This window comes from Panthera tigris, chromosome A1, assembly GCF_018350195.1.
Source record: "Panthera tigris isolate Pti1 chromosome A1, P.tigris_Pti1_mat1.1, whole genome shotgun sequence".
NCBI classification, from domain to species: domain Eukaryota; kingdom Metazoa; phylum Chordata; class Mammalia; order Carnivora; family Felidae; genus Panthera; species Panthera tigris.
In genome coordinates this window covers 81,170,899-81,186,932 of record NC_056660.1, presented here as the reverse complement: position 1 = coordinate 81,186,932, position 16,034 = coordinate 81,170,899, and the positions used below count along the sequence as shown (strand labels likewise).

At 59.5% G+C, this 16,034-nt stretch overlaps 1 protein-coding gene across 3 annotated transcripts in view; it reads right to left on the bottom strand.

The window, feature by feature from the left end:
• Positions 1-16,034, bottom strand: part of MCF2L (MCF.2 cell line derived transforming sequence like) — a 129,625-nt gene that overhangs the window by 43,574 nt on the left and 70,017 nt on the right. For all 3 annotated transcript variants that reach the window (XM_042980436.1, XM_042980446.1, XM_042980452.1), the window contains 2 exons: positions 10,016-10,099; positions 7,344-7,458 (listed from right to left, as the gene is read on the bottom strand). In XM_042980436.1, coding sequence (XP_042836370.1) covers positions 7,344-7,458; positions 10,016-10,099 — 199 coding nt within the window. The remainder of the gene's footprint in view (positions 1-7,343; positions 7,459-10,015; positions 10,100-16,034) is intronic.

The following is a 16,034-nucleotide window of genomic DNA, read 5'->3' as shown; positions in this document are numbered from 1 at the left end:
CCTGGGGGACCTCGTGCTGGGGAAGACGAGCCAGACGCAGGATACATACTGTGTGTGATCCTCTCCTGGGGGGCTCCTAGAGCGTCAGACCCCTGGTGTTGGACATCGGGGAATGAGAAGGTTCTGGAGACGTGTTGCACAATGGGTACGTATTTAGTACTACTGACCTGCCTGTGCACTTAGGGATGGTAAAGATGGTTCATTATACGTTATGAATATTTTACCAAATTTTTTTCAAATGCTATTAAACCCCCAATAAACCACATAAATCCTTTAAACACATTAAAAAAAAAAGATGCACACTGTTAGCCAGTTCTTTGCAATCAGGGAGTGAACTGCTCCCCAGGGGTGTAAAGCCACCCCCTTGGGACCCATGCAGAGAACCTTCCGGAATCTCATGACCTGCCTTGGGCTCATGCTGCAGACCTCGATCACCGGGGTCCAGGACCTGGCCTGACTCCTGTGTCCTGACTCTCTGCTCCCAGCCCAGAGCCTCCCCGTGTCAGCCTCAGGCATCTCCTCTCCAGCTGGGGGCTGAAATGCTAGTTCACAGGCTCCTGGGCACTGTGTGTCCCCTACACCACCTCCCCCTGTGAGGGGCAGACACGCTGGCAGGGAGCAGCCTGGGCTCCATGACAGCCGTGAAGGAATGGCCTCCCAACCCCAGACCCACACCTCAGTGTGCTTCCCTCATAGCAGAATGTCATTATTTCCAAGTAAGGGCAGAGCTGTGGTCTCTCCTCTTGGGCATGGCATCAGGATAATAATCTCTTGGCCTTTTCTCTGTGAATAAGGACAGAGCCGCTGCTGTCCTGACCCCACCACCATGGCCCGTGTGCTCCAACAGGCGGACCGGTCCACACCCGAGTGCCCACATGGCCACACGTGAACTGAAATATGGGGGGGAGCCCAACCAACTACTGAACTTTCCCATTTACTTCCTTTTAATTTTTCAGTTTAAATGGCCACACGTGGCTAGCAGCTATCACACCGGATGGCAGTGACAGAGAAAGGTCATTACAACAAAGAAGAGGGCTCCAGGGGACAGGCAGTCTCTGGCTCCCGCCAGGAGTGCGTGGCCAGGAACACGAAGAAACAGGGCCCGTGCGGAGGAGGCCAGCATGGCGGACAGTGGTCACTGGGCTCCCAGAGCTTCAGACCATGTAGGACGATGGGCTGAGCAAAGTCATGGACAGCAAACGCCCTTTACTTGCTAATCACATGGCCTGGGGGGAGGACCTCTCGACAAGGCGGCGACTGAGCAGTGTGACAAATCCATCACCCTCAAGGTGGTCCCCCTCAGAACACGCAACCCAGCTACACCAGGAGCAAAGCTACTCATCATAGGGGAACCCAAGGGGGATGGAGAGCCGACAACATTGTGCTCGGCTCGGTAGGCTTGCCCCGTCTACACAACAGGGTGTGATGCAGCTGTGACAGCGCAGGCTCAGAGGGGCCGCCCGGAAGGATGTGGGTGACAGGCTGCTGGATGGGAGCTGGTGGACTGGTGAGTCTGTGCTCCCAGCGTGGAGCGGGGTGAGCAGCGGGAAAGAGTGCGGTGCCATGTCCCAGTGTGGGGCAGGGGTGCGCGGCTGGAGAGCGACCCAGCATCACCCAAACTAACTCTGTGGGGAAGGAGGCAGGCAGGAGGCGGAAGCTGTCACTTCCGCGTGCGCATCTTCAATTGTCCTGCGCACACACACACACGCTTCACACGCATCTTCACACACACACACGCTTCCCACGCAGACGTCACAGGAAATCCACTTGGAAATCACACGGCAGCAGGAAGTAAGGTGTTTCCAGACCTCCTCAGGTCCGTGGGCCGTGTGCGTGCATGTGTGCATGTGCACTTGTGTGTGTGTGAGCGCATGTGGGAGAGGCTGCGTGTGCCCCTCGTGGAAGCCAGCTGGGGACAGGCTCTGTCTCCCAGCAGCTCGGTGAGTGGAACTAGGTCCAGGGAAAGTCCGCATAAATGAACTCTAAGGGCTCCTGAATTATGACTTAACTGCGCTGACGAGAGATGGCAGCTGTGGAGGAAGGGGGTCCTCTGAACCCCGGGGTTGAGGTGGGGTGGGGGTGGATAGAGCCCCCAGGGCCCAGCACAGGCGCTCCTACACGGTTGCCACCTGGAAATGAAAGTTCACGGCTGCTAAACGGGTTTTTTCACAGAAAAGCCAGAAATCTATCTTGATGTTGGCAACTCTGCTTGTGAGACCCTGTGCAAGTGTGCACGTGTGTACATGTGCATGTGTGAGTGCACACACACATGTGAATGTGTCTGTGTGAAGTGCACTCCATTTGCGGAGAGGGGTAGGATCACACTAGGTGTAGAAACCACTTCTGCCATGGTGTGGTTGGGCAAAACCAGCTCCACCAGCGGGGGAGGGAAGGTAGACTGGGGGCATGCTTGGCGGGGGGGTGCAGGGTCTGGAACCACATGGGGAGGGGGTCAGGGTCTAGAACCATAGGGAGAAGGGGGTCAGGGTCTGGAACCACGGAGGTGGAGAGTCAAGGTCTGGAACCATAGGGAGAAGGGGGTCAGGGTCTGGAACCACAGGGGGAAGGGGGTCAGGGTCTGGAACCACAGGGGGAGGGGAGTCAAAGTCTGGAACCACAGGGGGAGGGGGTCAGGGTCTAGAACCATAGGGAGAAGGGGGTCAGGGTCTGGAACCACAGGGGGAGGGGAGTCAAGGTCTGGAACCACAGGGGGAGGGGGTCAGGGTCTAGAACCATAGGGAGAAGGGGGTCAGGGTCTGGAACCATAGGAAGAAGGGGGTCAGTGTCTGGAACCACAGGGGGAGGGGAGTCAAGGTCTAGAACCATAGGGAGAAGGGGGTCAGGGTCTGGAACCACAGGGGGAAGGGGGTCAGGGTCTGGAACCACAGGGGGAGGGGAGTCAAGGTCTGGAACCACAGGGGGAGGGGGTCAGGGTCTAGAACCATAGGGAGAAGGGGGTCAGGGTCTGGAACCACAGGGGGAGGGGAGTCAAGGTCTGGAACCACAGGGGGAGGGGGTCAGGGTCTAGAATAACAGGAGGGGGAGGAGGTCAGGGTCTGGAACCATGCAGGGGGGTGGGGGTCCCGGGTCAGGAACCCTGGGAAGGAGAGGGGCCCAGAGGTCAGCGCCAGAGCCTGGGGCATCTGCCCCTGGACAGGCCTGTAACCCAGATCATGGTATGTGTGGTAACAGACTTGAGCCAGTGCACAAAGACAGGGTTACACGTAAAAGAAATCAAATTGTTACCACTCCTCTTCGCGTTTGTGATGTAGTTTCTCCAGCACAACCGTGTGGTTATTCTCTTGTCTTGGGAGGGCCTGGACTGCGTCCCTCTCCCCAGCTCACTGGCCCATCCCTTTGCTCCGCGGGGTAGCGCCACCCTGAGGAGGTGGCTGCCTCCTCTCAGAGTCCACTCCTCCTGTTTTTGTTAAATTTGCTCCAATGGTCATTTCTTTGCGCTGAACCCTCCACGGGAGCTGTCCTTACCACAGTCTCAACCGCCCGCGGCCGGGAGACTCCCTCTGAGCTCTCTGTCCTCTAGCTATCCTTCCCAGCAGCCAGGTGGCCACACCATGCACTGTCACAGCCAGGACACAAGCCGGGACACCACACCATGCACTGTCACAGCCTGGACACAAGCCGGGACACCACACCGTGCACTGTTGCAGCCAGGACACCTGGGCCCAGTCCCTAAGCAGCTGCAGGCCCCACATGGCCCACAGGATGCAGGCGGCCGCTCCAGCTGGAACACCTGGGGGCTCCCCTCCTCGCCCCTACTCCACACCTGACGATACCCATGACGCCCAAACCTTCACTTTTAGGTGACTGCTCCCTGCTAACCTGGGGCCCACGGCACTGCTGTCTCCAGCGGGATCTGCAGCCCCTCCCCCAGTCCTGCTGCCCCATTTCACCGAGAACCAACCAGACCCCTCTTGAGGGGGCCCCAGCCCACAACTGGGCCGCTCCCCCCCTTCTTCCCTTTCCACAGTCCACACCCCTGTGCACAACCTACTTCATTACTGAGAACGCAAGCGACACGACTTCACTCCTTTTGTTCACTGTTGGGTCTGAGTGTGTCCGGAACATAGACATTTCTCGCAGACAGCAACGGGGTGCTCTGCCCATCGCGCCTCTGCCTGGCTTCCTCTCTGTTGTGCAGAGGTCACAGGGCCACCCTGGGGGCAGGGCCTCAACCTAGGCGAGAGCTCACCGGGTGGCCCGTGGAGCCACCACCACACCGCTGGGCGCTGGCCGACCACTCCCACGATCCACAGCGTCCTTCCACGTGACTGTTTTCTTCAAAAGACCACATACATCTGACACACACGGACAAAGCCTGCCTGTCGCGATGCCTTCTACAGGGCCTTCTACAGGGCCAGTAACGATCCACCTCTCGGCTTAAGCCATGGCTCCCTCCATTTGCACTCACATGAAACAGGGGAAGTCAAGTCAGCACCGAACATGCTGCTCTAGAAGCCAGAGTTAAAGCTTGGTTTAGAGACTGAGTTCACATCTCCGAGAAGCAGGCTTCATGGGGGATCCGACCGTTCCGCAGGCACAGACGTGGAAAGGCACACACCAGGCTGTAATCCCATCCTGTCACCTGTCTGTGTGGGGGCTGTTCCCTCGTTTCTGGAAGGGGCCACCCATCTCCGACCCCAAGGGTGAGAACAGAGATCTGCGGGTGGTGCCCCTTCCCCCGGCACGCAGGGGAGGGCCCAAGGGAGAATGCAGCAATTGGCCCCCCGGGGCTCGCACAGTAGGGCCACCTCTCAGCCATCACGGGCCTCCCCTGGTGCCAAGCTGGCCCTCATCTTGAAGATGTGGGCATAGGGCCCTGGCGTTCCCCAAGGGCATGTTTCTGCCCTACATTTTTAATGAGCACCGAGCAGCTGCTCTGTGCTCCGAAGGAGGGCCACACTTTCCCTCCCTTTAGAGCTGCATTCTCTGCAGGGGCGCAGCTGCTCTTCAGAGTCGGCACCCCCGATGGCACCCTGGGGTCAGGACTGACAGCATGTGGAGGCAGCCGGACTCCAGGCCCAGGCACGGGTGTCCACCTCACTCTGACTTCCACGCATCCCGTCCCGTGCACCAAACACCTGACCGCTCTTCTCTGGGCCCCTCATGTCCGTGGGTCTCTCAGCTGTCCTTTGAGACCATGGTGCGCTGGGCTTCACTACGTGGGGGTTTATTTGTGGGTGAAGGGGCACGCGGGGTGTGGTAGGTCCAGATCCGCCACTCCAGCCCCGGAGCTTTCTGTGGTCCTTGTCCGGAAAGAGGAGAACCATGAATAAAGCACATGCTGGCCTGTGCCCACTGTGCACCCTCGTCTCCGGGAACGGAGATGCGCAAACTGGCCTCCTGGCCAGCTCCACACCACCTCGGAGCCACAGAGCCACAGCACTCCCTTCCCTCGGCCCTCGCATGTGAGCCACATGAGCCACACCCCAGGCCTGTGAAAGGAGCTCATTCTGCTGGGGATGAAAAAGGATGGAAAGGTGGCAGTCCTCATCGAAGGGGAGAGAAGGGGCTGCAGAGATCATAGGAGGGAGCCTGCGAGGCAGGGTGGGTTCGTCTGCAAATGAAGTGTATTTGTGCAGCACGTGCCTGCTGTCCTGGACCTGCCTGCTCTCACAGACACAGACCAAAACGAGGCTGTAATTACGACCTTTTCGGAAAGCTCCAGGAAGCCTGGTGGGCAAGGGGCCCTGAGTGGGGGAAGAGCTGGCTTTCGCTTCTTTCTTTAGGTGTGGGTGATGGAGGGCCTCCCTGAGGAGGTGGCCTGGAATATGAAAAGGTGGTCCACCAAGGGGCAGCAAGTGCAAAGGCCCTGAGGCCATTAGGTCTGAGGCTCAGTGAGGGTAGAGACTTCCAGGGGAGGAGACGTGCAAGCCTGGAAGGTCTGAGAGGGCTGCCCCCACCCCAGCATCATGCCTGCTTGTGGCCTGGGACATGGCTCACCTCCGCACCAGGCCTGGGCTGTTGGGTGTTGACATTTCCAGATATAAACTGATTGTTGACTTTTGAAACAAACAGAGTCCCCTGGGGTCCTGGCCCTGCGCTAAGCGGTCACTGCAGCAGCAAGGCTCATCCCGGACTCAGGACGGCCCCCACCTGGGAGACCAGAGACTGCATGGGGCGTCCCCCCTTTTCTTTTTAAATCCCTTGAACTTGTTCTTCCCTGAAACCACTGGCAGGTTCAGTCACTTCACACTCCAGTCGCTGCCCCGTCCTGCTGGCCGGTCCCCATGCACCCCTCCCCTGGAGCCCTGAGCATTTCCACACCTGTCCTGTCCTAGGTCCCCATGTCCTTGAGTCCCAGCGTCTTGGCGTCCTCCTGAAGGGCCACCCCTCAATGCCTCACCACAGGGAGCATCTTCCCACCACCTTGTGTGGTGACCTTACTCATGCCCCATGACCTTGACGGCAGCATGGGGCTGACTATGGCCGTCCTGTCTCTCATCCTGAGACCGAGGGAAGACACACAGAGATGCTTTGCCGTGTTGCAGCTGCCACCAGGAAGCCCCTCAAGGGTGCACAGCTGGCCAAGTGGCCGTAAGGAAGGCTGCTGGGCTCCCGGGGCCTGGCCGTCCCCACACCTCACTCGGCCACCCAGAACCTGGCGCCTGGAAGGACAGGACGGCAGATGTTGTGCGACCCAGGATGTGACCCCAGCTTTCTCCTGCCAGATGACCACCCAGCACCCACGTCCCTGAAGAGTGCTCCCTTCCCCTCTGCCGGGTTCTAGAAGAACCTACGACCCCCCTGTCATCCCCCCCAGCGCTGATTGGTCATCGCCGTTGGCAGTTTTCACGCAAGAGGAACCAGCCAATCGAACTTGCTGTCTTGGTCTGTTCTCTGGATTAGACAATTCGCGGAGCAATAAACCACACAAATTCAGAAAGCCTTCCTTAGCAACGCTAATGAATGAGCGGTGGGGCGTCTGCCTCTCGGCTCCTGGATGTGGAGGATGCCCGGCGCGGCCACTGAGGTACAAACGAGGTCTCCTTGCCTTTCTGGAAGGTGGGACCCAGCTCTGCTCGCAGTAACAGAACCAACAGCCAGGGGAGTTGCCTCTGGGATCACTTGTCCCGCCACAAGGAGCACGAGGGGGACTAATGGGCTGGGCCCCGGAGGGTCTCACGACCACCTCTGCCCTGCTGCCTCCCTGTTGTGTGTCCCTCCTGCTCGGTGTAGCCCTGCCAGTGTAACAGACGCGGGACGCTGGGAGCGGGAAAGGGTCCAGTGGGACCCTGGCCCCGGCCGCTCCGTGTGGGCTGTGTGACCTGGGCGGGACCCTGGGCCCCCTTGGCAGGACCTCCTCATCTGACAGCGACACACACCTGGGGATGCTGGTGAGGTAGGTCATGACATTCTGGAACTCCTTGTCGGGGACGTCGCTGAAGGCCGGGTAGTCTGGGAAGGTGATGACCGGGCTGCCGTCCTGCCCGCGCCCACCTGGGGAGAGAGCAAGGCAGCACTGAGCCCAGGCGTGGTTTTCATCAGGGAAGGAGTGCGAGCGCTTGGCGTGTGCAGAAGAGTGATGCGCGCACAAACAGGCACCTGTCACTCTGCCACCGCAGGGCAGCCAGTCCCACGCGGCTCGTCGCTTCCCAAATGAGCATAGTTGTACAGAACCAAGAACGCGCTGAGTAGGCTAACACCTCAAAGTACGGTTTTCTGCACCTCGTAAATGCATGAGCCGCTTTAAACCCCGCACAACGCTCCGTCTCTTACCCCAGAGGCCCTAAGGCTCTGCATGCGTCTCTGACGAACCACTTCAGACAGTTTGGGTCTAAGGGGGTCATCCCCTTGGCAGTGTGGCAGGGGAGGGAGCAGAGAGCACACTTCTGAGCGGAGACACACAGCAAGGAGGAAAAGGGTGTGGGGCTCAGGACCTGGGGATGGGAGCTTCAAGCAGAAGGCTGAATTCAGTCTGGGGCCTATGTGGTTTGACGTGTCCCACAAGCAGTCTGGAGAAGCAGTGGACAGAGCAGGGGCTGATGACACGCCCGAATCACCTGGGCTCAGGTTCCATGTCTGCCTGCTAGTCGGCGCCCTGGGCGGCTGGGGACGGCCACTTGATGGGTGGGACCCATCTCTCCTGCCCTGGCCACCTGTCCTGGCCCATCGGCTGCAGGCCAGGTGCCATGTAGCTCCCAAGGCCGGGCTGCCAGACACGGTGGGGTCCACCCTCCCTGCTCACAGCTCCCTCCTAGACCCTGGCCACCCTCAGGGAGGAGGCCCACACCGTGGGGAGGAGGCCCACCCTGCCGGGAGGAGCGGCCAGCGGCACACAGGGGCCCTGAGATGCCACATGTGTGAGTGATGCCCCCGTCTAGCCAGCGCTCCATGGGGTGAAAGAACCACTGGCCACACTTTCTGAACTCCTCCCTCCCCACCCCGTCCGCCGGAATTAACAGCAAATCAATGAAGGGGGTGTCTCAGGCTAAGGTGGGGGCAGCGTGAGCAGTGCACACACTGACGTGCATGCGGGCAGCCCCCTGTGGCAGTTCCCCCAGCGTGTTTCAGGTGCGTCCTGCACAAGAAGTATCGATGGACGTTGATGGAATTACACCAAAGACCTAACTCTGCAGGAGCCAGAGGAGGGTCCCCATTGGCAAGCAGGGCTGTGCACCATGGATGGGGCAGGGGTGGGCTCACCCTGAGCCAGCACCCATATCCTCGGAGGAATCGTGGGTAGGACGTGAGGTGGGGGCAGAACTGCCTTGGGATGGATCCGCCGTCAGTGTAACTCAGCCAAATCCCATCCTGGGAATCCTTCAGGTCCACCGGTCCCTGTGAGGCCCAGCCGGCTAGGACAGGCCCACCCAGGATGATCTCGGAAGCCCTGAAGTAGGACCCTCCTCACGCCTGCACAGTCCCCTCCCGAAACATTGGCTGGCATTTGAATGACAGAGAGAAGGTGTGTCCAGAGGGGTCCTGGGGCTCTGCCTCCTCCAAGCCAAGAGGTGGTGGGCTTACAACCTGGAGGAAGGTCAGGGTCATTAGTCTGGGTCACAAGTGCACTAAAGTTGTGAACCTTGGGGTCTTGAAAGGCATGGACGGGCTGGGGAGATGGAAGGAGCCCGCAGACCCTTGACTGAACGTTTTGTTGGCGTGGGCCACGACCCCTGTGCTGTAGACGGCTTCTTGTTTCTCTGAAGGACACCCCTCCCTCCTCTCGGTGACCGATATGCCTCACTGTGGACAAGCCCCCCAGAGGCCCCACATCCTGCTGACGACCTTTGATTCCCCCGGGCTGCCTGAGCTCCAGGGCCACATGTTAGGGCGTGGCCTGAGGCGTGGTTCCCAGCCCCTGGGAGAAGGGCCAGGGCAGCCCCACGGGCATGGGGCTGGCTCTCAGGGCTCAGGAGGGGAAAGGGCCTGTGAGTAGGGCCGAGCACCTGGGAAGGACAGGTTGTCTGATCCCGACGGGGGTACTTGTACAGCTGTGAGGGTGGTCACCACAGGTGCCATCACAGCCTTAGCACCCAGGATGTGCCAGCACCGTCCAGTGGCTGGGGTCGTGCACCACAGCCAGACAGGATGGCAGGTCATCCTACAGGGTGGAGACAGAGCCCGGACCGAGGGACACAGGGGCCCCCAGAACAGGCCGGTGGGACAGAGCCAGCCCCTCGCCCCTATCAGCTGTGCTCTGGGGCCTCCCCCACGGAAGCTGGGTGTGCTGGACTAGGGGGGTCCCTGGCCCAGGACGCTGCAAGGATGAGGGCAGCTGTGTCCTTTCCCACTGCACCTGCTGAGGGAACATTCTGGAGACTGCAGGCAGGAGCTCTCGGGCTGTGTCCCTCTCAGGACTGACTTCCGGCCGGCTCTTCCCATAGCTCCTGGCCAATGAGCCCTGAGCCCCCTCCTCCCGGGCAGCGTGCAGCGTCTCCTGGCCCTTGGTGGAATCAACAGCAGGCCGTGCCCAACTCGCAGTACGTGGACTAGGTCCCCTTGGTCACAGCCCGGCTCTACCCCAGCCCCTCCCTCCCTCTGGCCCAGCACTCACCGGACAGATAAGCAAAGCGTTTCTTCAGCTGGTCCTGGATGTCAGCGGCACAGAGCGGGGTGATGTCCTGGTGCATGATTTCATCTGCGGGCAGAGCAGAGGGACGCGGCTGTCATTCGGTGCAAACTGCCTCATGCAGCCATGCGCATCAGCCAACACCTAAAGGGACCAGCGGTCACGTGCTCGGAAAAAGGGATTTCAGTTTCCAACGTGCAGAGACCTTTGTCTCTTGGTGCACAGAAAACTGTGTGCTGGGTGGTTTATCAATATTTAAGATGTGCCATGTGTCAGAGGCACAGAGAAAGGAACAGAGAGGTGGCGGGAGGGAGGGAGGAGGGACGGAGGGACGTGCAGGCAGATGTGAGGGCAGGCAGCACCACCCACCCAGCACTCGCTTTGGTCTGCCAGCCTGCACCCCCGACTGGAGGTGGTCCGGGCATCCCCGCGGCCACCACAGCCCAGGTCAGCGAGGACACCGGGCAGCAGACACACAGAGGTCCACCCCGCCTGCCCGACATGGACACAGGAGGGCACCCGGCCGGGTCCCTGAGCCAGATACTGATGGAAAAGGCGGCTTAGTGTACAGGCTGCGAGTCCTGGATCGGGGTCTGGGGTGAACTGGGAGCAGCCACACCCTGGAGGCATCGCCAGGAAGCAAGAAGGTTTTGCGAGATTCTGGGCACCTGGGGTCAGGGCTGCGCGTGTCACTGCGGAGAGTGTGAAACTGGGCGCCAGCCCCTGCCCTGGTGTCCGCGGGCTCCTGCGTTTCTGAGTCAGCGCTTCGCTAGCGCTCACGTGATTCACAACCAGACCCTCGCTGAGCAGCGGAATTTGCATCCTGGGACATTTACACGATTTCTCAGAAGAGACTCAGGACCCAATCTGAGACGCCAGCCAAGAGAGCCTGGAGACACGGGAGCTCTTCCAGCCCGAAAATTCCAGTGGAGCTGCCGAACGCTATCTGCACGGACCAGCCTTGAAGCCGGCTCTTCCGGTCGTGCAAACAAGCAGGTGTAAACAGGTGACACGACTAGGCACACAGGCAGGTTCCACCATCCTGGCGTGCCCTGCCCTTCGACCCTGCCTGCCATTGACCGGGCGCCCGCTGGCCCCACAGAGCGGCAGTGGCAGTAGCCGGCGTCAGGAAGTGACAGCAGCTAGTGCTCAGAAGGTGGGGACCTGCACTGAGTCCCCAAGGGTGAGGCCGCCGCCCACAGGCAGCACGATGCCTCGGCCTTGGCTCTCCTCCGTGGGAGGAAATTCAGGACATTTTCCTGAATCCCAGGCAGGGCGATTTGTGCCGAGTGCAGCGCGCACCCTGCACGGGGGAGGGGCTGGACCTTCAGATTTCACATCGCATTTCCCTTCTCATGGCAGGAAGGAGTCTCTGCACAGTTAATATCAAACCTGTGCCACCTGTGCTCAGGTTCAGCCTCTGCAGCCCCAGAGACGCACATCGTTGAGCACAGACCATGGGAGGCACTTCTGGAGACCTCCCAGGGGCAGTGGAAACAGCACGGACACTGAACTGGCAAGTCCTTAACGGGGACCCAGCGTCCGTGAGGAGCACAGGGACTGCCTAGACGGTTCCCCAGACCTCACCACCACCCTAGACCTCAGCATCCCCACTGGACTCCAGCAGCCCACGAGGAAAGAAAACCATGAGTGTCTGGGCCTCTGATGGATGGTAATTCTTGACTGGGTCTGACTGGCAGAGCCTTTAAGCCCACTTCCTCTCCAAGTACCCTCTGAGCTCAGTCCTGCACAGCACAGGCTGTCTGTGCTCTGAGCCTGGCCTACCCTGATGGCACAAGGCCTTCCCACATGCTAGAGACAGGGCCATTATTGCTGACCATTCCTGTACTTTCAGTGACAGAGGGACAGTCCTGCTGGCTGGATCGATGTCAACATGAGCTTGGTTCCTTGGAGAGATGTCTCTGGGCCTTGTCACCACCCTCCTGTGGGCACTGACCATTCTCATGTTCCCAGAGCTCCTCCAATGGATGGACCAAGGTCCTTCAGGCCTCAGGGCCTTTGCATGAGTTGCTCCCTATAATGCTTCTCCCATTGTCTGCTGGCCAGTCCAGTATTACTCACTTCCTGGCCAAGATGTTACTTCTTCAGGGAGGCCTTTCTCCACCTCCTGGCCTGGGCCAGGCCTCACGGCATCCTGCACACAGGCCGGAGAGCCTGCAGCCCACTGCTCAAGCCCAGGACTCGGCCCAGCGGCCCCTGTGACAGGGGCACAAAGAACTTGTGTGGGACAGGGGAAGCAGGAGGCGCACGAGAGGGCGACTTCCCCGAGCAGCACTGGAATCCAGCTAAGTCGGCACGCAGGCTGGTGCAGAATTTCCGGAGCCCACAGATAGCTGACCACGGCAGCGCGTCTGCCTGTAGCCTCACTGCGGATTCCATGCGGGTGAGGTTTTGGGCGCAGAACTTGCTCCGACAGCATGCCGCAGGTCTAAGGCGCCGTTCCAGGTTGAACAACAGTTATTCTGCAGCCTGCGCTGGAAACAGCAGAATCCACACAAACGGACTCCGTCTAAAGGTCACTATGGCTTACATGTCACTGGCCACCCCTCATAAAGCTGGAAATAAGTAAGGACCACGGAAGTAGTTTTCGTCACGGTCACCTGGCGGCTTCGTCAAGCCCACGGGCTCTGGGTCTCCGGGTGCGCTGGGCATGTCTCCCCCAACCCCGAAGCGCCGCTTCTGCCCACCCTGCTTCCTCGTTCAGAAGCGTGGGTCTGCAGTTTGTGGCAGAGGACAGGGCACTGCTAGTCCAGCAGGAAGTGGGGGAGTCCACGGGAGAAGGAGCAAGCCTCAGATGTCAGCAGTCCGGACAGGAAGGGGGTCGCCCCACCCGCCGGCTCATTGAAAAGGTCAGGCGAGGCCCCACTCCTGCACAGAACCTCTCTGTGTGAACACAATGTCTCACAGATAGCTACCCGCTTCCTGTCTCGGCCAGACGTGAGGGGAGAGCCCCAGGCGAGGAGCCTGTCACAGGGTCACGTCTGACGGAGGTTGACGCGGGGCACGGGCACTGAGAGGGCCCCTGGGGCCAGGGTTCAGCGCGGCTCTGGGAGCCATCTAGAAAGACAGTTGCACCCAGAACATGACAGGTGGCGCACAGCCCACTTAGCCTCGCTCACGACGTTTAGCCACCCCAGGACCTGGCTCAGCTCCAGATGAGGACCAAGGGGAGAGGCCCCAACTGCCACAACCTGCTTGTACCGGAGCCACCAGGCCTGGCCCCTCTGGGCTGCAGCCGGAGGGCAGGGGTGGTGCGAGTGTCTCCTCTTTAGATCTTTCTTCCCGACACGGTGAGACTGGCCTGCAAAGTCCCCTCTGGCAAAGTGACTTAGAACCTGCTTTGGTTGAGGACAATTTCCTAACAGGGGTTGGGCAGGTGTCCACTCGAAGGGGCATCGATCCTCGACTTTCCACAGCAGTGGCTGCCTGTGGCTGTGACAAGGGCCTGCGGTGGGTGCAGAGTTGGGTGGTGGCGACTGTCCCGGGTTAGGGAGCCCCGGTGCACTGGGAGAAGCCTCGAATTTGGGTTCAGAGGCTTGTCCCTGCTGCTTCCTGGGAACCTGGGGCCTTGCTCAGAGGGAGATAGGACCTTGAGAAAGGCACGTCAGTAGGGGCTAGCAGCAGAGGCCCTCTGCCATATCTGTATCTGCCTGAAAGTCCACACCTGGAGGCTTCCGTTTATTTTCCATCGAAACACAACGTGAGGTCTTCTCTGTGTCCATAGTAGAGTGGCACATGGGGTTGTTTTGGCAACACAGGTGGGCGGGATTCCCACGTCACCGAGCCCATCCAGCAATCTCCGAGCCAAGAGCAAAGTGTGTGCAGACGGAACAAGGAGAAAGGAGGCTACAAAGAGGGAAATCCAGACTGAGTGGGGAGGACATGGAGGCTGCAAAGGAGCCCACGTGAGCTCACAGGTCAGGGTGACATGGGAGGCTGGGGGGCGGGGCAGGGCCCACGTGGGGGCAGGCTCTGTGATTTGGGGTCTACACTGGTTGTGTGGCTGGCTCTGGCTCTCACAGCACATCATCCTGGACGTTTCCAATGGTCATTTGTTCCTGGATCAGGGCACAACTGTATCATGTCACGTCGTGAACTCAGTTCAGATGATTTCCTTATCTCAGGAAGAAAATCCTTATGTGTTTTTGCTTTTTTTGTTTTAATTTTTTTAATGTTTATTTTTGAGAGAGAGAGAGAGAGAGAGAAAGAGAGAAAGTGTGAGTGGGGGAGGGGCAGAGAGAGAGGGAGACACAGAATCTGAAGCAGCTGCAGGCTCCAAGCTGTCAGCACAGAGCCTGATGCAGGACTCAAACTCACCAACCTTGAGATCATGACCTGAGCTGAAGTCGGGCGCTTAACCCACTAAGCCACCCAGGTGTCCCCTTACAGGTTTTTAAATAAAATGCTGCTCAACCAAAACCGCCATCAGGGAGAAGCACCCTCCAGCTGCAAGCTCACTGGCACGCGGGGGGGCAGGGATCTGGAAGCCGAACAAAGTCAGGCTGGGCCGCGGGTCTGTCCCTCCCGTGTCCTGCCCGAGGCCAGTGCACGGCCTGGAGCCCCCTGGGGACACGGGGACACCATGTGCAGATGAAGATGTGCAGGCCCGAGGCCCAGCACACCTCCTCGGAGCTTCAGGTCTGCATCTTCCACGGCCACACCCCTTGCCTGATGGGTCTACGTCAGGCCTTCGTGGGAACCACCAAGAAGCCCCTGGAAGGGGCACGCAGAATGGACAGCGATCTGTCCTGGATGCACCACATTTTCTATCCCGCCCCATGCTGGCCACAGCCCCTGAGGGGGTTTCACAGCCGGGGCAGGGATCTCGAGGCCACCCCATGGGTGACACTTAGCTGAGGTCACAGCCATTTTCAGTTTGACAGACAGCAGGTCAGAGGCTGTGCTGTCAGTGACACGCTTAGGCACACCAGGAAGGTGTCTCCGTCTGCCATCGTCAACACCCATTCTAAGAGAGGTGTCAGCTAGGTGGGTCCCAGGACACACTCTCCACCCCTGCAACAGGCCAGGCACCACAAAGGGTCCCTGCTCACACCTTACACCCTGGCTCACATGTGCTCAGGGCACTCTCTCCCATAGGGGGTTAACTGCATCACCTCTGCCGGGCATCCTGCGTGCCACAGGGCCATGGCAGACGCCAGGCTGAGATGCCACACACCGTGTCTTTGCCAAGGGCAGCAACCAAGCCCCGATGAGCCTCAGGATCCTGCTTAACACAGGCTCCAGGCAGCTCGACCAAGCTCGCAGAGACAGCACACAGGCCAACGCCGTGCCCTGCCCTGCCCCATATCCCTAAGTAGTGCTCGCAGTCCTGCTCCCACTGTGGGGTGTCTGGGGTCAGAGCCCCAGGTCATCTCTGCACACTCTCGGTGGTCAGGGACAGCACTGCCACCCTCCAAACTGAATGGACCACGGACTCTGGGGGGCTGGTGGGTGGGCGTGCTGAACACGTCCAGCTCCTGCAGAGCTGAGCAGAGATAACATGCGGGGAAGCCAATCGAGCCGGGCCTCATTAAAACCAAGACACGGTTCTCAGTGAAATTCTGACATGAGCCTCTGCAGAGCTCCCCCAGACCCAAGGCCTTAAATCAGTTAAGAAGCAAGTATTTCTTGAACGTCTACACTATGACCCGTTAGCGCAGCGGAAAGGACAAGACGTTGAAGAATTTTTTAAATGTAGCGGCTGGCTAGCACAGCTCCGTGACCTTCTGATGGATCCCACAGGAAACCTTTAATTGTAGAAACAGCGGCCGGCCACTGGGTAACTAAGTACCCCTCATGTATCAATGGGTTTGTCACCCCAAGAGGTGAGAGCATTAGTATCCCATTTGTTGGATGAGAAAACTAATGAACAGAGAGGCTGACTGAGTTGCCTGCGGCTGCACAGCAGGACTGCACAGATTCCAGGGGCAGTAGCTCAAAGGGAGCAGCAAGGGTGCAGCCCCTCTGAGGCCTGTCATGGGGT